Source organism: Leuresthes tenuis, unplaced genomic scaffold (genome assembly GCF_036924035.1).
Source record: "Leuresthes tenuis unplaced genomic scaffold, fLeuTen1.0.hap1 SCAF_3, whole genome shotgun sequence".
Classification (NCBI taxonomy): Eukaryota; Metazoa; Chordata; class Actinopteri; order Atheriniformes; family Atherinopsidae; genus Leuresthes; species Leuresthes tenuis.
Genome location: NW_027325357.1, coordinates 11537010 through 11558099, shown reverse-complemented (window position 1 = coordinate 11558099; position 21090 = coordinate 11537010). Strand labels below are relative to the sequence as shown.

The 21090-nt window shown below is 39.6% G+C and overlaps 1 protein-coding gene across 1 annotated transcript; it reads right to left on the bottom strand.

The window, feature by feature from the left end:
- Nucleotides 1-6336: 6336 nt before the first annotated feature.
- Nucleotides 6337-20999, bottom strand: inka2 (inka box actin regulator 2). The gene is made up of 2 exons (XM_072381789.1): nucleotides 20574-20999; nucleotides 6337-9705 (listed from the first exon to the last, which is right to left on the bottom strand). Exons 1-2 carry the CDS (start codon nucleotides 20646-20648, stop codon nucleotides 8419-8421), a joined length of 1362 nt encoding a protein of 453 aa, XP_072237890.1. The 5' UTR covers nucleotides 20649-20999; the 3' UTR covers nucleotides 6337-8418.
- Nucleotides 21000-21090: the final 91 nt, after the last annotated feature.

The window sequence follows — 21090 nt, the reverse complement described above, 5'->3', positions numbered from 1 at the left end:
GAGGAAAATGTGGAGAGACAGCAACGGCAGTCTGGCTGGTTGGGTTCGGAGGGACTGATTCAAATGAATGATAGTGGAGAAATTCTTAAGAGAAAATTCAGAAAAAAATAAACTTGGAAACACTAATGTCTGAAAACATAGACAAAATAGCAGCTGCTGATGACTTGCATTGAGTAATAGGTTGCAACACTAAAAAACTGTCTGTTAGTGTGACTCAAAACTGGAGACTTGGGTTTAATCGGGATTAATGATGACGAAGAGCCCACATTGACTTGATGAAAGCAGAGCCCCCTGGGGTTCTGTCTGTGTGAGTGCAGGAATTTCAGAAATGTAGGGAGAAATTAATAGAGCGAATAGAGGAGGAGGGAGTAGAGGGTACATGTGTGTGTGAGAGTGCTTCATCTTCATTGGTCTTTCAACGAATGTGAGTGCAAACAGCCACTTCAAGAGAGCAGCACCCTGCAGAGATAAGACTGTCTAAGTACAAGGCTCAATTATTCACTGTTCGAGGGATTTAAGAGAATTGGAGGGCCTTCATCAAAATGAATGCTTTTGTTTTTGAGGGGGTGGTGAAGTTTAAATGGTTGCTGCTGAGCCATCAGCAGGGGTCACTTCCAGTCTGACTGTTGGTGTGTGTCAGTCATATGGGTGATGGAGGAGTCTTTCCCTCTGACCGTAGGCGGTTGCTGGGACTGGCAGGTGAAAACCAGCTCCTGTTTAATTACGATGAACAATATGACGCCATTGAGAAAAGAAAGCTCCATGCTGCAGCTCTGCAGGCGCTCCAATTGGAAGCTTCTGTGGTGGGATGATCTAAATCATCGCTGGGAAGCAGCAACTGGAAACAGTACTTAATGAAATGTTGTGATGCTGTCAGTGTGGGAGGCAGGAGCCCCCATGCCTCTCGCGTTGACAGAAATAGAACCAACAAATACATTACATTACATACCCTTCATTGTCACTGTGGATAATGTGATGCTGGAGAATTTCTATTAGAATGGGAGATAAATGTATTTGCTGATGATGTCTGATCTATGAAATCCAATTTTTCAGTTTATTATCTCAGAAGATGCATCGTCCCCTTTGGCTGCAGGAATACGCTCCAGCCCCAGAACAGGATAAAGCTGGCAAAAAATGGATAGATTACAGTGGATGTGAAACTTTGAAAAAGTGTCGTCATTGCTGATTTTTTTCTACTGTTAACTAATTAATCTATTCTTCTACAGTTTCCTCTGCACTTCATCACTGAAGAGACAGCTTTTATTGTCGGTTCATTAACTTACTAATGGACAAAAGCAATCAATCATTTGCCATGAATGTTGAATGTTTGCTGTGATGAATGCCGTGATGATGTCATAACCTGCATTCATTGGGTAACTCACCCAATTGGCCCACCGACAGCAATGCAGAATTGCACCTTCCTTTTGCCAATGCTCAATGAGATGATAAACATATTTTAATGCATGCATAACTACATGATGTAATGTGGATAATTTGCCAGTTAATTACAGTTTTTACAGAATAATACATTTAGGCTCAAAGATGTGATTTATCAAAACAGCTTAATGTTTAATCAGTTGGCACAGTTATGGGGAAATGCTCCCCCCATGATTTAGTGTATATAAGCTGAAATTAGATGTCATACTTGTATTAGTATAGCATATTAATGGTGTTATTTTGGTTTCAAATTAAAGATATATCTATTCATTCATTCAAGATGTCAAAAAATACCCCATGGTCTGACTAATACATTTGTTAATGTCTGCTTTTAAAAAAGGTCACAAAAACAGTAACTGTCACTTTCTAAAGAAATGTTCTTAAATTTTTATTTCTTAATTGATTTTTGTTTGTTTTACTTGTACTTTAAACTCCATGTCTGAAACACTTTAATCCTAGCTGTACATTCAGCAGGATGATCACACTGTCAGTGTCTCTTATTTAACCTCCCATGCAGATAACATGTGCAGGACACAGCAGGAGTCAGAGTTCTAAGCGCCCTGAAACAACAGCCTGATGACACTTCTGCCCGTCTGTGGCAGAGCTGGAGCAGGATCAGGCTACATTTGCAAAAGTGCACTTGAATTCCTCACTTTTAGAAAAGACTGGCTGCAGAGAGGAGATCAGAGCATGAAAGAGATTCCTCTCTGCTGGGTTCACCTGTCAGAGCATGTAAAGGCATCAATCATGGCTTCAGAGGAGGGTGGTCTGCAGGGAGTTTCCTGTTGCAGCCCCCCCCCCACCCCAAAAAAAAAAAAATTAATTCATTGCTCTGTCAAGTTAAAATATTTAGCACTGCTGGGATCAGTTGTTCAAGTTCAGAAGCTTTTTCCACTCATGGAGATCATTAGACAACAGTGTATGTGCAGTATATAATATATGAAGGTGCATTTTTACACACAAGCTACAGCCCAACCTCCCAGACTGTAAATTTTAACCCGAAGATACTTAGTTTACTTCATGTATGACAAAGACAAGCATCAAACAAATCAGCAAATGTTCAACATTTTCGGTTGAGAGTTTACTTAATAAATCAAATGTCAAAAGAGTGAGTATTGCTGATTGATCATTGATAACAATGATTTCAGTTGGATTTTGCTGTCCTATTGTTATATTGCTAATACACTGCAATGAAATGGACTTCCAGATTTGTCTGCATTAAGGGAAAAAACTGTTAACACTAGTTTCCTGGTTTCGCTACTCCTGTTTTGCTACATTTACATGTTTATATTCTAGAATTCGTCACTTAGAAACTTAGAAACAATAAGGACACACATCTTTTTCACAACTTATTATCAAAGTTACATCTCTTGTCCTGCTTTCCTATAAATAACAGATGCCTACAACAACCCTTTTTAACTGTGTATGTGCAGAAAAGAAATGTATGCATACTGTATGCTAATAAGCACATGAAATTGAAGAGGACTGGACTCTCTGCCTGTAATGCGACTCCCTTTTCACCATTTTACAAGCCCGGTTCTGTCATGTTTAATGCAACATCATTTTGTGTTTGTGAAGCTCCACTTTTCATGCATTGACAAAATAAGTGTGATACTTATGTTGAACGTTAAGCGTTGTACTGCAAAGCAGCCAGATGTTAAATCCCAAATAATTTGCCCTGGATTTAACTCTTGCACTTATCTATCTGACAAATCTGGCTCCGCTTTGTGGCTTAAAGATGTAGTCTTTAATTTCCAAACGTGGGGGTGTTTATATGCTACTGGGAATGACCCAACGTTTTGCTAGCTTTTGCATGTGTGAGTGTGTGTATGAAGTGGTCTCATGTTTCTTGTGGGAACCTGCAGAAAGCTGCACTGAGTGACGATTCTGGACTTTTAGTTGCTGACGATTATAAAAAGTGAAACGTGAGCGCATTCCTGAGGGCCAAGGTAGAGCTGTGTGGCTGCACAGCTGAGGGCTTATTGAAAGACGAGTGCTGAGCAAGAAATTAGCCTACAGTAGGAGCCAGAGGGGTCACAGAAACATACAAACGCACATAAAAGTGCACGCTCATACTCTGTATTTGCTAATCATCTCCCCTTACTTTGTTCATTCAGTCTTTAAGTTACAGTTGACTGCTGAGTTGTATCATGACTGTTTTTATGTTCCACCTTATGTGTCTTTAAAGCTTTGCAGACTCTCTGACTTGTAAAGTTCTGCAGCTCTGCTGGGTTCAGGCATTGCGTGCCCCAGATTTGTGCTGGGAGTAGTCTTGTGAGGCTGTGAGAGCGTGACAGCTGACTATCTGGGACCACAGAGAGGAGGAGGGGGAGGTGGGGGTGGCAGCAGGGAAATGTGGTCAGACAGTCAGCGTCCACTGTTGGGATCCCTGGGGAAACTGAGCCACAAGAGAAGGAGTAAATTTGCAGCTGTTGTTGTATGCACACTCACATACACACGTGCACAGATTATTCTTATCCTATTTCACATGAACTTTTTTTTTTTTTTTTTAAATCAAACGTTCTCACTGACCCGGTTGTACAGTAACATGAAGTTATTGAATATTCCTGGAAATAGTTTGAACATACATTTGGCAGCAGATGAGCTGTAATTCATTGAGGGGATGGGAAAATGTTAGATTTTGAGATTTGACATTCCAAAATCTATTTATTCTTCTATTGCTGAATCTTTATTTACAATCTTAAATGTCGTTTCAATTTTCATGTGGGCTGCATAGAACATCTTTGCGTCTTCATATACATACACCCACAATCCATTATCCAATCAGAGGACTAGATTCTTTTTATACTCATTAACATAGGTAGGAGAACATGTAATGCAACAGGGGTCAGCAAATATAAAAACATAAAAAGCCATCAAATTCAAGAGATAACTTATATGATAACTTATTGTTTTTTGTCTTCAAAATGTACAAATTTGTTAAGGTAACAAAAAGCACTTTAGAGTTTGGCCCTCTTGAGTTTAAAGTTATTATATTTCTGTATTTCTTAAATGGAATCTGTCTCAAATTATTTTGCACAGGGAGCAATTACATAAAAAACTGTATGTAGATTGTAAAATATATTAAAACATATGCACAAAAACTGATAATGTAAGACAATCAATGTTATTACTGAATAATCTGCACATTTTTTTCTATTAATCTTTGGTTAAAAGAAAAAGAAATGTTTATTTACTAAAATCTTTTTTGCAAGAAATTCAATCAAACAATGACGCAATTCTTAAATATAGATGATGAACTTTCTGTTGAGGAACTTAAATTAACATAAAAATGGTTCAGCCACAGAATATCATGTCAGAGTTATCTGAACCCTGTAAACTGCAGATGTTTTATAAAAAGCCCGGGACCTTTACAGCAGTTATAACTTGCCTTGGACAAACTGCTCAGGAAAGGAAAGATGAACTGAATGATGTGGTTTGATGTGTATCTCATAAAAAACGTTTTCAGGATTAAATGTCACGAAGTGCCTGTGATGAACTGCAGTGCGGCAGAGTTCATGCTGTTTTTTTAAATTAATTTATTTATTTAAGACACTGATGGAGTTGAAGCACAGATTTAGATTCTGTTTAGTGTACAGTCGATGCTTAGGCTGTGAGTGACATACTGACTTTTACCCTCAATGAACCCGTTAGTCACGCAGAAGCGTTTTACTGCAGTGGAGATGCAGAGCAGAGCACAAACAAATCAGGCTAAGAGCTGCAGATGAAAGCGAAAGCTTGATGTTAGTGCTCTACTTTGTTACTTAAAATGCTAAATCAACATTTCTTTAAAAAAGAATGGACTGAATGAACCGAAAACACTTCCTATAACTGAAGAAAATGTATATGAAGAATCTTGACCAGGTAGATGAAAGTTTCCATCAAAAATACGATGTTTCAGTTCTTTCTCTCCATTCTCTTGTGTGTTTGTTTCATTTACGGATACAGCCAGCAGCCAAGTAGCTTTACATTAACAATACAGTCAAAGTACAAAACCCCAGCACTTTATTTCATTGCTAGTACCATCTCTAATTTACTAATCTATTCTACCTTTCTAAATCTGAACAAAAACCAAGTGTAAAAACTACATGCAACCATTTAAACTGAAACGTATCACAATCATATTGTATTAAATTTTGCCTCCCATATTAAAAACTATTTACATCAAGCTAATGGTAATGCTGGTATATTGTTATTATATGTGATAAGCTTTTTAATTGTTGTTGTTAGTTACTTTAAACATGATCATTTTGCCTATCATGTACAGATTATGTTAGGTGGACAACTGAAGAGTGCATCTTTTACTAAGGTCAGTGCCTTATTTCTCAGTTTTGACAAAAAGCATTAGAATCCACACCAGTTGGGTTATAGATTCTTCTCCTCTTCTCTACTCAGCCCATTTCATTTGCACTCCCGGCTAGTCATGCTAAGTCACGATCCCACGCTGTTTTTTCTTAATACTCGGTGAAAAATGATAGAATATTTTGACATTCAGGGTATTTTCCAGCTGACCTAACGATTGTAGTACACATCCAAACGATAACCTTAAAAGTTAAAGAACGCTTTCTTCAATAAAATGTTACATTTAACACCTTACCATTATTTTTCCCAATCCTATCCCAGCACTTGTGTTGCCTAAATGATAACTAGTATTTGTAGTGGTAAAACTAATGAGAAAATCAGTGAAGAGAATGAACACCTCCAGTATTTACGGCTCCCATAAATCTTCAATGCACAGGAGTTGTCTCTATGGTACTTGAGTGAATGAAGGAATTAATTATTTGGTTGTATTGATATACACTTTTCTTTTAATACTTTTACAAAAAAATGCAAACAGATGGAACTTTGAAGCATGTGTAGGGCTCCTAGGCCCATTTCAGTCTAGATGAGTTTCAATTTCGTATAGACTTTTTTCAGAGTAACAGGGTTAAGTCCTATTAACACAACAAATAAACATGTAAACAGTAGACAGGCTTACTGTATGCACACAAACAGCAAGACTCAAAATTATATTTCTTTCTGCAAACAGATTTAATTTACAAAGAGTCAGTGAAAGTTTTACAGTGCACATGACACATAATCACTACTGAAGGCTTGCAGAACCCTGACGAAAATGATCAACAACAGTGCAGAAAATTACACTTAAGACAGCTTTAATAGGAAGAAATAAATGTTACATTTATAAACATATACTATTACATGTCAGACTGCGCCTTATGGCACAATTGTGTCAGAAGAATCTGTGTGTGGGTGTTGGACCCTCTTAATGTGCAGAATATATTGACCTGATTACTGAGACAACACCATATGGATCCTCTGGCCAAGAAACTCAGAAGACCTCTGAGGCCTAATCCCTGCTGGGTGCGTTGGTTGGTCTGGAACCATGCTTAAAACATAGATAGATTATTTTCACAACAGGTTAAGAGTGTCAGATTGTCCTTGCATAACGGTGGTCCTCCATTAAGGGTTTCAAATGTTTTTGAGTGAGACCGGGCAGTGTGATCCATAATCCTGAGGGAGTGTGTGAAAGAGGCTATGGTTTGATATAACTGTTACTGAGCTGCTTGTAATGAAAAACACTGAAACGCCTCAATATGATACAAGAAAAAAAGCAACCATAAGTATAAGTGTTGTGGCATTGTTTACATGTAATATTGAGAAGCACAATTTTGATATATTTATCTGCAGAGTAATGAAAATCATGCAGTGTGATATTACAACAAATGCTTCTTATTGCTGTTGTTTGCCTGATGACAAATATGTACAAAGCTCTGTACATTTAGAGAATTAAGTTAGTCTTGTCTGACAGACTGTTGGTCCCCCACTCTCGTTTATTACAACTCTGTTACATCCCTGTAATGTATTCATCTAAGTATACATAGTATGTAATATCATCATCCAGTTAATTTACAAAGTTTTGAATTAAATAAGCTCCTCCTGCATCTTTTTCAAGGACCAAGAATGTTTTACATGACTACTGGGTACCAGATGGCTGCCAGCTAGTCAGGATGCATGTTTGGCCGTGCCAAGTTTACCCCCTCCTGTCTCTGTGCAACAACTCTAGAGGACTATCAGTTGACTCAACATTTGCCATGTCCAACTGACATAAAAACATAAAAGAAAAGTGTTTTCTACAATAGCCACAAGACCACTCCTATTGAGGGAGACATCTGAAAGTTTATTGTGCAATCTTTGAACTAGTCATGCACTATATTGCTGTCGACGTCTTTCTGAGCAAGATAAGTTCAAGCAAGACTTCACTAAACTATATTTGGAATTCATTTAAATGTGGCAGTGTCTAATTTGTTTTCTCTGGTGTGCATTTCCTGAGCAAGGTGAAAGAGTTGAGTCCAGTTAAACCTGATTTTCCAAGCCTTTCGGAAACAAAAGGGAGCATAGGACTGTTTGGTGGCAGTGCATTCAGTAACAGCTGTTTGTAGATGCAATTATAAAAACTGTAACCATGTCATTTAACACTTGGTGTTGCTATTCATAGATGCAAAGAAGTGAGATTTGTGAGAGTTATGACCTATAGTGAAGCGGTGAAAAAGTCTGTAGATGGTTTTGTAAAAATCTGCATCGATGATGACATTCTGAGAAAGATGTACCGTCTTTAAATCAACCATAAAATCCAGTCATTCATGAACACGTGTTATTTAATTTGAATAATAAAAAACTTGCAGCATAAATTCAGAAAAAAACTCATTCTCAGACAAGTTGCAGTGCATACTCACACGCCCATAGCAAAATGAGGTCTAGGTTTTCAGATTGTCAGACAAAATTTTGCCCTGATAATCTCTCAGTTGCAGGAGGAACATGTGGTGGATGTAAAGTTTATAAGTTCATTTTTGGAAAATAACTGTACCCAAAACTCTCATTAATTCATCCATTCACTCCCTTCCATCACAGCCAAAACCCCCCCAGCACCTGTCGCACACTCAATCTGGCATCATTGGCAGTCTTTTGGCTTGAGAATCACTATTAGACCCACACAGCTGTGTTGTAGTCAAACAGAGGCTGCATTTTCTGCAGGCCAGTCTCTGGCTGCCTCCTGTCTAAATAAATCCCAGTGAATGGTTGCTGGTGGAACTGGGGGAAGGGTTGATGGTGGTGGATCCTGTCTACTTCAGCTAGATGCAGACATGGCCTGCCTTTTCCCTGCTGTCCATTCGCCCAGAAGGGCAGGTAAAAGCTGCCTTTTGAACTTTTAGGAGCCACTTTCTTTGGCCTTTTAAAGAGCTCACTCTCTGGCAACTCAGGACCCATCCAGCCAGGCCTCTCCTTGAGCAGCTTGTCTCTGTCTGGCCGAACGCTGCGAAGGAACTTCTTGAAGATGTTAGTGGTGAGCGAGAACTTCCTGCAGATCTCCTGTGAGCGGCTAAGGCGGAGAGGATGCGCTGGTGTGTCAGGTCTGTCCGCTCCACCTTCTGCTGCCCTCTCCTCTCGTCTCCTCCTCTCCTCTTCTTCTCCTTCCTCCCGCTCCACCTCAGGCAGGTCCAGCCAGTTGCCCACAAGGTCTGCGAATACATTGTCGCCCAGAACTAAAGGCTGGCGGTTGCGGCTGCGGCTCATGAGTGAAGATGTCCAGTCGGTGGCATCATCTGTGCTGTCCTGAGAGTAGTCACTATCCAAGGAAGGACCCTCTTTGGAGAGACTGTATAGGATCCCAGGCAGGTCAACTGCCTGTGCACGATGAGGAGCTTGCGACTTCGGGTAAGGTTCTGGTGGAGGGTTTCCCACCATTGGTCCATAGAAGTCTACCTGAGGCGCAGTGTATCCTGACCACCTTCTGGGTATCGACTCCAGGTCATTTTCACTTCTTGCACCCCTTCTACTTCTTCCACTCCTTCCACTTCTACTTGTTTCACTCTCACTCTCAGTCTCAGTCTCAGTCTCTATACTTGATGCTGAGGATGATGAGGTTCCCATGCTGCTTCTGTTTTGAGATGAAGTATGGCCATCTCTACTGAAGGAGTTTCTGCTGCCCATGGATGGCCTTTGACTTGGCATTGGACTTGGACTGGACTCGTCTGGCATAGTTTGTCTTAAGCAGGATCCATGATCCTCTCTTGAAACTGAAGTTTCTGGGGCTGCTGGGTGAAAGGGAGCTGTTGCAGCAGAATGTGGAATTCCTCTGTTAATGGGTCTCCCTGAAATATCAAGGCTTTCTAGTGCTGTCTGGACCTGAAGGAGCTTCAATTCCTGAAGGGCTCCCATCATTGAATTCATCTGAGCGTGGAGGCCATCTCCAGCTTCTTTCATAGACAACTGCAAAGAGACAGAAAGCAATAAGGTGATAAAGATTAGACACAAAAACTGCAAACGTCCAGTTAAGTGAAGCTTTACACAAGGTAGTTCAATCACTTAACCCGACTGTCCTGTGTGGGATACATCTCATCCAGTAAAGATTGATTTTCAGACTGACCCCTCTTACATTCATCATTAATAAGCAACAAAAATCTAACTGAACATCATTAAAATACATAATCAGAGGGATGAGATACATTAAGGGCCATTAATATTATCATTGTAAGCATGGTAATATACCTCTGTCTCTCGCTGCTGGTTAAACACATTCACACTATGCACATCGTTTAATTGTTTGGTCATGTGACCTAGTTTTGGATGACAGGCCAGTGTCCCATATGGCCAGCGTGTGAGGGGATCCAACCAGTGACAGCTGTAAAACAGACAAGCTTTTTTTTTTGCTCACTCTTCCACTGTTTCTAACACCATTTTTTTCTTTTTGTCCCCTTCTCTTTTGTTTTCTCATATTTTCTTTCTCCATTGAGCTCTTATGCAGCAGTAATACTGCACTCTGCTTTCATCCTCTTCTTTCCTTCTGTTCCCATCTCTTTAAGAGCCCTTGTCATGTGACTTGGACCAACCGTCTTCTCCAGATGGAGAGCCCAAAGGCAGCATACTGACCTGTGTCTTAACATGCAGGCCTGAGTCATTGAGTCAGTGTGCTGAGTTGCACATTTTTCCCCTACTTTGAAACACTCTTTAACTGTGGTTACAACAGGTTTATCTGCTATTTAAGGATATGCACACATTAGCAAAGGTAGCAAGTCATTGATGAGTTACCCTGGAAACCCTCCCCCTTTTTTGAAATAACAAAATATCTGTGGGAACACAGAAGAAAGTATGCAAGTAATTGTGAATAAGTGCCAAAGTCTGTGGAAAAATCGGTGAGAAACTTGTAGAGCACAACAAAAATTTTCTCCCCAATAAACCAAATTGTTGGTCAGGAACAATGAGTTTAACTAAAGAAAATAACTAATAACTTTCAACTGCATATAGTAGGGTATTTTTACTGAAATAAAAGAGGTTGCTTGTTGATATCTATTCTTTAAGTTTAAATAACAAAAGCCCATGCCTTACCCCACAAAGCAGCAGGTATAGATATCCCTGTCTGTGCCTCTGTTGTTGTTAGTCTACACCTCTACCAGCCTGTCACTGCCTCTCGCCTTTCAAATGTATCAGTCTGACTGCCCCTATATTAACCCCTCTCCTATGGAGGGTAACTGCAGGGCGTCACAACCAATCAGCACTGCCCATCTAGACTGTAATCCCCAGTCAGAGGGGAGGGGATGGTGGGGATGAGGGTATGGTCACTCAGGCAGAAATGGACTGACTGAGAAGGGGGTAAGAGAGACAGCGAGTGAGAGGGGTGGTGAGAGTCAGCCGGATGAGCAGGAATGGATACCTCGCCATATGTTTGGATGTCGAAGAGAAAACTGTTGATGGATTCAATTATGGATGACACCATAAGAGCAGACAAGGGGGGTGTGGGTGCAACAACACCAGGTTGTGATACATAATCTTGGGGGAGCAGTGATTGTGTTTCCCACCCGAGGGTGGGAAAAGTTGCTGCGCCGGACAACTGACAGTGTAATTACAAACAAAGACATGTAGAAACACACTGAGAGAAGGGATTATTGTTACACAGTGTAGATTTACTGGGAAAACTGACAAATGTAAAATGATAATCAACCTTCTTGGCCCACATCAAATTAAAGACATAAACAATGGTCATGAGTGAATGTTAAAATATCTAAAATAGGTAATTTATCTTAATTTATCTTTGACTTTTAATGACATGTTAAGCAAGATATTGACTTTTTATTGAGGACAGCATCATTTCAGTTGGTTCATCACATTTGTCATACTGAAATATCTCAACAACAGATGTTGTAAAAAGTTGTGCAAATATCCAGCTCGCTCCTCGACTCAGTTTGTTTCATACCTGAGAGTCAGGACAAGGGTTTTGCTACACTGCGAATCAAAACTTAAGCTCTATTTGTGTAAGAAAAAGAGTAAGTGTTGAGTCTTTGTTGTAGCTATTTTACATTATGTCATGAGATGTGGTTGGATATCTGCATCCTTTGCTATAATCTATGAGGACAATGTCTTATTTGGTCAACACTGCTGGTTCATAGGATTTTCCAAAAATTAATTGATCACTTTTTATTTTACAAATTGTTCTTTTACAACAAGGATAATTTTCTAAATTATTAGCCACAAGTGATGTTTCAGGTTTTGTTTTGCTGATTATTTTTCTCACGACATCACTAAACCTTGAATCCAAGGAAATTGTTATAAAAAGCAACACTAAGAAAATAAAGCAAAAAATGAATAAAAAATTATAAACAAGCATTACCCTGAAAATTTTTAATTGTTGATTAATTTCTATATAAAACCTTTTTCATGTAAAGCACACTCAAAGGCCCTTCCACTTCAACCTTATCATCACATGTACACAGTGTAAAGTGTAAGCACTTTCTCCTTTCTCTGACATATGGCTGAGTGGGTGCTTGAACAATCTCTAAGATCCCATGATAAGCATATCAGTGTACATGCTTGGAACAAAAGCCACAGAGCTTCCTGCTGGCTCCCTAAATTAGGCAGTGAAGGTACGTATAATTAGCACAATCAGGTTGTCTCTTGTCTCTCTGCCTTCCACATATGGCTGACTTCATTAGCTGCAACTGTCTGTGTCCTGGGAGAGGCTGTGAAACAGCATATAATCATGGTTTACTTTCATCCACATCAAAGGTCAAAAAGACAAACAATGAGACACAAAGAGTTCTATATTGCTGGATCCTCGGAGGCAAATATGAGGTTTTGGTAAACTTTATGTAGGGATGAGCTGAGGGATTACTGCATTGAGCTGCTGGTGAAATCTGGACCACTTAAATGTATTAAATTTGTTTTGGAAATATCATCTCCCGAGCAGACTTTTCTCATACAATCCGCACCTGTTTGCACACGCAAACCAAAACTGCTGTTCTTTAGATCTCACATGCAACTTTAGCATCACACAGGAAACACAGGCACTCCCCACAGTTATTATGAAACACATTATTGTTTCCCGACATTTCTATTCTCAGGCAATATAAAAAATGAATTTTGCACTCTGGGGAATGAAAAGAGTAATAGTAAACTCTATTATTCCACAGTTACCTAAGCCAACTATCTCCAGGCTCTCCTCCGCTGCTATTTCAAGGGTGAACTTTGAATCCCAAATACGTTAGGCTTTTCAACCTTCTGCTATTTACTTAGTAGGCTAAAATGTTCTACAGCAGTTTCTACTTTATACACATATGTTGCAGAAATCCTACAAAGCCTCATGTTTACAATGTGTGAATCAGCCAAGGGCCTCATTAAGACAAAGACACAAAGGACGAAAAGCTGACAGGACCTCCACAAACACCTCAAGGTCCTTAAGTAGAAAAAATAGACATGAGGAATAATGACTGTCTAATGTAATTAAATAAAAGAACTGGGATGAAATTGAGCCTGCAGGGAATTGCCATCCTGCTCAGCATCATTAAGATAATCTTGTGGAGTTTAGTCAAATATTCTTTTTTAACTTAAGCCTCCAAGTATTTCTGCCATTTAATCCATCAAGGGTGTATTTCTATGAAAAAGATCATTTTAAAAAAGCCAGCCTAGTAAGAATTCACTGTGTGCATGAATTACAAACCGGGACTGTCCGAGTCTCCACCCCTTCCTTCGTCCCAAGCTTTTCTTCTGGCTGCAGTGAAGCCAGCCAACCAAACATAATTGCCAATCAAGTGCTGAATGCTTCAGAGTCCAAGAACAAAGGATGGCAAATTCAAATTAATGCCGAATGGCTTATTAAAGCTTATTAAAAAACTTTTGGACATTTTCATTTAAGAAAAATGTGACTGGTGGTTCTGTTTTTTTTAATGTGTCATGTCAAGTAGCATCTACTGTGCAGATGCATCAAGAAACCATTTGTTATGAATGAAAGTGAATTAGAAACCACAAAATATAAATAAATCAACGTTCATCCTCTGCAGTCTGTTAAGATAGACTTCTTAGCCTCCATCCTGGCCTTGATGTTACCCCTGTCAGTGATAGAGGGAAAACTAATTCACTGTGCCAAATCACTGAGCTCACACACACACATGTCCAGACTTGCCTTGCTTGAATGAAGCCAGTGCTTTTTTTAAATTTTGTGTTTGTATGTTGCATTTACTGATGTACATTAAGTGGATTATTAAGTGAAAAAGTAGATACACAAACAAGAAATCAAAATAGCTCCTTTTCTTTTACTTTAAAATACAGGCTATTCACTGTTGCTGTTTATTTGTTGTTGGCTGGAGGGGAGGAAGCAGTGAGGCCAAGGTTATCAGACCCAAAAGGTCTTCCTGTTTGGAAGGAGCTGACCAGCAGCAGCAGATATAGTGGGCGTTCCACCCTCCCTCCACCTCCATCCCTAATTAAAAATGAATGGGGGGGCTGTGTGGGTCAAGGACAGGAATGGAGTCTCTGTCCAGGGGACACAGAGATGGTCTCTGTGGCTGAACGGCTGTGGACGGCCCTGAGGTCGCGATCAAGAGAGCAGTTTGAGCTGAGCAACATTCACCAAGGGAAATTAATTACTGTGCGAATGCAATGAATGCCTCTTTGGTGAGGAAAGGTTATATGGTAACTCTGTCTGGTCCTGATGTCCTGGGGGTCTTGCTCAGGAGAGGAAAAAGCGTGAGTCATGCTAACTAAATGAATATGGGACACGAATGCTTCTTGTATGATATCATGGCAAATTAGTTCAGGAGAATATATATTGCTTTTTATGTATTTATTTATTTTTAATCAACATTAATATTATTCAGAGATGCCAATCGTATTCAGTGATTTTTCTTTTATATATCCAGTGTCAACACTTTTAACATGTTCTTTACATGGTTTGGTGACACATTTGTGTTGTTAAAACTTCCTTTAGGGCATGATTAAGGTCCTTACAGGAGCCCTCCTCTAGTCACCTTTGCATTCTAATTAAACCTTGTTGTAATGAATTGTTAGTCATTGGTGGAGGAGAAACTAGGATGGCAGCTAAAAATGCAAAAGACCCCGTCTGGAGCAATAGTTTGTTTTCTCAGTTTAAAGATAGTGTCAGAAAAATGATAAAAAGCTCATTCTAATATAACAAAAACACATTGATTCTTATTTTGACACGATTCAGCACTAATGAAAACACTGCTATAGATTAGCATTAATTTTATGCCAATAGATCATCATGAATGTTGTGGACTGTTCCTTTCAGTGTAACTAACAGTGTAACTCTGGGTGATGAATTTTGTTTCTAATGAAGACAAACATCTGTCCTGTGACCTGACAGGACTAAGTGGGACACTGAAAAGAAATAATCCTGATGCATCTTAAGACATATAGCTATTTATTCAGTTCATGTCCATCATACTTTGGTGGAAGCAGAAATATTTCAAAGGATGGACAAGCAACTAAAACTATCTCCAAGACCAAAGGGTAAATTAGAAAAAGGGTGAACTACCACTTTAAAATGAATCAATTTAGTCCAGATCTATCACTGCATCTAGGTCCTGCAGTCCGGTAAAGAGTCCCTGACGGCCTTTTCAGAGACAGGGAGGTGGTTTAATGACTTGTTTCCTGCTTGAGCTCATTTATGCCATCGCAAACGATGCTGCTGTTGTAGGAGGCAAAGGATGATTAGGATCCATATCATCCTCTTTGGCAGATGATATGTGACAGCCTGGGACTTGATTTGTTGTCTTCCTGGCATCAAATCTTCACTGAAAGAAACAGTATTTACATAGATGGTGCAGCAGATGACGTCAGTGCCTTGTGTGTGGGCTGTGAAAGTACGCGTCCAACTCTCCAGCCACCTCTCACATCAAAATGATGGTAAGATCACACAAACAGTTCTTGAAGAAAATTAACATTACTGTGTAACAGTAACAAACAGCTTGATTGTGCAGCTTTATAAGCCATTTTAAAGTCATTTTCGTGTTTTACTGGAAGTGAATGGGGCAGTACTTACTATTGAATATAAGGCAATTTTAAATTTCCACGTTATAAACTACATAAACTCAATATTTTTATGTTGTATAATTGTATCATAAAGTGGATGAAATCACTATCAGTAATGAAAACTGTAACATGAAAGGAAATGATGAGAAAAATTAAAAATAAAAATCTGGTGTTTCCTTCCTTTATGTTGCATTTCAGCATTACTTTGGCCAGCTACTCAATTTTACTGTTTTAGTTCATTCTTCCTATTTTCATTGATTTTTTTTTTCTTTTTTCAGTACTTTCTAGCAACTGTTTCCAAGCCTTTCAAAGCTTGGATAAACCTAAAGTATCAAACAGCAGACAGAGCTATTGACTGCAGACGGAGAAGCAGCGGCTATGTTCTTTCAGGAGATAACAGAGAGCAAAACAGAGCTAAACAGGGAGTCAATATTAGACATAAGGGACATTCTTATGTAGATGTAAGACATACAACTCAATTAAGTTCCAATGTCAATCTATGTCTGACGTTTATGTTTATGGCTTGCTCAGTTGCACTAGAAAAAAAGAAAATCAATTATCAACAAAGAAAGTTGATTGTTCACACCCCTTAATACCGGTCACAATGGAGTCCTATAAAGTACCGCCTCTAAAAGCCGACAGAGGGGACATACTGTTGGCATTTTCAAATCAGAGCAGACGCCATTTTCAAGCCTTTCACTGAAAAAACAACAGAGTCCTCATAAGGTGGATGGAGCATCTAAGCATTACGCTTTCAACCATAGGCTTTTGTCTGTTGTCAGATGGGGACCAACATACATTCCTTCAATAATAAAAACACATTTTACTAAAACACTTTTCTCACTCCATAGTTAGGTGTACGTCATGATATTAGTTGGTTAAGGATAGAAAAAGAACAGTTATGTCTAAAATACATTCTTTTTACAATGTGACCGTCACCCTCATGGATGCCATTTTACTGGTTGCATAGTTACATGTAAGCATAACAACATTATGATGAATTGTTGTCACTTTCTGGCTGGCTTATAAAGAATAACATAAATTAGGTAGGGTTTGCCCCGCCTTTCGCCCAATGACTGCTGGGATAGGCTCCAGCCCACCCGCTACCCGACCGACGGATTGACGGTATAGAAAATAGATGGATAGGTAGGGTTTGATAACAATAATGGCTGGGGCTAAAAATGAAAATATGTAATTTCTCTCACGGCACAAGAGACTGCACATTCTTTGAATGGAATTTTTGGCCATATCTGCCTGCACGTACAAATGTTGCATCTGCACGTTATGCAGGGAAGGACGGTTTCTCAATTATAATTGCTATACACATCATGACACCTCTTCTATTTCAGTCACAGAACATAAGCTATTTCTTCTGACCATAGACAAGGAAATGATGTAAGTAAAAATGCAATGCACAAAGGATAGGGACTTACACCTCAGATCCCACAAGAAACAACCAACATACTTCTTTTAGAGTGATACCAGACAGAGGATATGAGGGATGGGTCTTGATCTGACAACATGTGTGGTCACAGTATTAGCATAATCAACCTGTCATCTGTCTCAAGAAGCAGAATTTCTAAATAGATGTAACATCTTGGACATAGCGATTCCATTCTGTGAACCATGAAAAAGCAGGTTATGTGCGCTTGCCCATTATGACAAACAGGCTTTGTTACAGGTTTGTGGCTCCATCTCAAACACAATGATCACCCACGCAAACCCCACAGCTGCCACTAAGAGTTGGGCCAATTTTAGCTATGGGAAGGAAGGGACGTTTGGAGAACAGAAGCCACGAGGGAGGAACAAAACAAACTAAACCTAAACCACTGCCCTGCTTTGTGTACTGTTTTCTGATTCAGTGCCTGCAAGGTAACAAAGAAAGTGGACCTTTTCAGAAGGCTCCACAGGTTTGAGACTTGTGTGTATTTCTCTCAGATTTCATGACTTCATAGCTTGTTGGCTTTGGCACTGAATTCCAAAATGACAGTCGCGATTGAAATTCCCCTCAGGTGAAAAGAGAATAAAGGGGCACTATGAATGTGAAGTCAGCCTCAGCTGTGCTGTTATGAAAAGCTCTGATGTGTGTTTTAGTGTTTGAAATGACTAAAACAGGTGGGAACCTCACACTTAGACAACATGAGTCAAAGGCATGTCGGTGTTTGTATTTTCAAATCTAAGTAGGCAGGAACTGCTAATGCTTTCTTTTTCATGACTCTTTGTCTGTCTGCTGCACGAATCGTGAGTCATGTATGAGTTAAAAATATTTCAATGCCATCACATCCTCAAGATTTCTATGGAGTCTCGTTCATAAAACAAATTGATGTTGACAGATTGTTTTTCAGTAAATGACAGTAGAGTGATGAAAAATGATGACACATTCCTGTCTAGTCAACCATTCTGTAAGTTGTAAGTTTTTGGTGTGTTGGACAAGATCAGCAGGAGAGACAGTCTCAGAACGTGTCAGGTCAAAGGTCAAACGTTAGAGCTGATTGTGACCTTACTCTGCTCTGACGGCTTCAACCTCTGACAGTGTTAACATCTTTGTACAACACTCATCTTCTTTTAACGCTGAAATGATTTCAGGTCGTGAGTTTCAGTGCCTGAAGAGTTCACAGCGGTGATTTATGTGACTTTAACGCAGACTTTGAATGCCACACTCACATTTTTACACCACTACAGACACTGCAAACTGAACTATGTAAGCTGTCTGGTTTAGCAGTGAGTTATAGTGAGTACTATCAGTTTATGCAGAGAATTATGGCAGCCTTCTGTACAGATTAAGCATAGTTTACAACTTTGCCAAATTTATTCTTGACTGTATGTGGTAGTAATTTGCTTTTTTTTTACACCTACTTTAGACTAATTACAATAACCTTCATACAGAATGACAGCAGACATTTAATGTTTAATCTGGCTTTGGTCCTCACGGACAGCCCTTTTAGCAGTTGTATTTAATAATGAAGACGTCATCTTTTTCTGTAAAGATGGAAAGTAGAGGAATGAAAAATCATTTCGGCCAAAAGGCTAACACAGTTGTGTAGATTGAAAAATTGACTCTGCCTTGAGATTATTACAGCAGCTTCTGTGTGGAATGGACATGATGTTGATGGTGTGGATACAGTACACCACTCACTGCTAATTACTTTTAACAACATAAAACCCCCTCTCAGCATTAAGCAGAGAGTCAGTGCTATTTAGTCTGGTTAACATACTGTTTGCAGACATTGTGCAATCACCCCACTGTGTCAAGTCTGCATTTATTTCTGTCAAAGTCACAGTTTAGGGTGCTGTAATGCAGTGCAGTCAAATGAAGCTGCAATACGACACTGTTACTTTGACAGAAGTTTATCAATATTTGATCCTCTGTGAGATGGATCACACGGCTCAAACATTTCTAAGTGAATTTCATTTTTCAATGAAGAAAACATCAGAAAGCATGTTTTTGAAATAGTTTGCTGTGGTTTCAGATTTCATAGGATCCTTTGAAACAGCATCACAGTGACTCTGAAGAGATACTTAACTCAGTGTGGCAGCTGTAAGTGGGATGTTAGAAGTTTTGTGATCTCAGTGTTGATGAGTTTAGTCCTATGCTGTGAGCACTGGATGGAAGTCAGACACAGTCGAGAGAAAACTGACAACCTTGGCAGAGGCACCTCTTATTTTCTGAACAGATTGGATCCCACATGGCTCCATACAGGGGGGAGACTGCCTCAGCTTTTTAACTGACATCTGCTGTCTGTTCTTCTGATTGATCCTCGACATGGCTTGACACTTTATCTATAATGTTACCAAACTGAGATGTGGTAGCTATAACACAACGTGTCTTTTTGGCATCAGTGTCTACTCCCCTGAAATTTCAAGTGCCACTTCACGGACATGTTGCTAATTTGGAGCAGCCAATCACAAAGTCACCGAGCAGATTATGCTGGAAAACAAGCAGTCATGCAAGGCCTTTCTGTGGGCCAGTGGCTGGACAGAGAGGGGGAAAAAAAAACTATATGCTTTGAAGATGATTCCAAATGAATCCTGTGCCAGTTAAGGCTCCAGCGGATCTGGCTCTACAGCGTGCCACTGCCAGATGATTTTGCACAGCAGGGTCCAGTTTACAGATTTCCTTTTTATATTTCAAAGAAAATAAAAGAGATGGCACTGAATTAGTGAACATCAAACCTATTTGATCACTTGAGGACTGATGTTAACATATTAAGTATGAAGTCTAACAAATTTATTTAGGTGACTGTCAATTTCACTCACTCCCCTGTGCAGACCGAGAGCCCACAGCAGTCTGGCCAACTGCATGTAAGACCAGATCACATTTATGTTCAGCACGTGAGAATACTGTGAAGCTTACAACAAATTCTTGAACAAACTTACAAATCTGTGCAGGGAGAAAGGACTATTGCTGACAGGAGAGGGGAAATAAAAGCTATCTCGAGCCCATTAAGCTTAAAACATCTGTCCCAGATGCGTGGACCGAGATAAGAGATGTGTATGTATGCATCCGATGTGCTCATGGCTTTAAACCCACACACACTAATGCGATTTAAAAAGATACACTTGCACCCCCAGCTGAAAACAAAAAGCAGTAATATGGGAGTTTGAAATGTAGAAGTGAGTGAATACACAAGCAGTCTCCATTTAAGCCACATATTTTAAACAGTATTGTTATGACAATGAATTTAAGCTGTTTTTTTTTCTCTGTCGCGGTAAAAACTGAAAAAAACCTGTAAATTATTGATTTGTGCATTAATAAAGTAAAGCAACATCCTTTCATGCTTGCCTGCGATAAGAAAATTATAAATCCCGGAACCTACCAGTTCTTGTTTCAGCCGTCTCAGACACGCGTCCATGTTTCTGGATTCAGGCTTGGGGAGCTGCTGATCCATCATAAAAAAAAATTCTCTAATAGAAGAATATCAGATAAAATGCTTCGCAGCTTGCCGCTCGAGCATGACTGTTAACGCTTTCTCCTGGGCTGGAGAATAGAAAACACCAAAAGCACAAAACAATTTACAATTAAAGATGCGCAAATCCTGCTGAGGAATGCACGCGCTGCTCTTATGACGCGAACCCTCCTGATGACGAAAATGTGTTTACTCCAAAAAATGATAATGAGGTCCTTTTTGTGGCTGCATTTGTCCGTGCCTCCTTCTCAGTGGCCGCTGCTTGGCTGCTGTTAGATTGAATGTGCATGTGTGTGCTACTCCTGTTCCTTTTCCTCCTCCTCCTCTGCTATTTTACCATTCAGGACAAGCGCTTACGTTTCCCCATTCAATTTCCTCCAATGAGTGAGCCTCTCAGGGCAGACCGAATCTCATTCAAACCAGAATA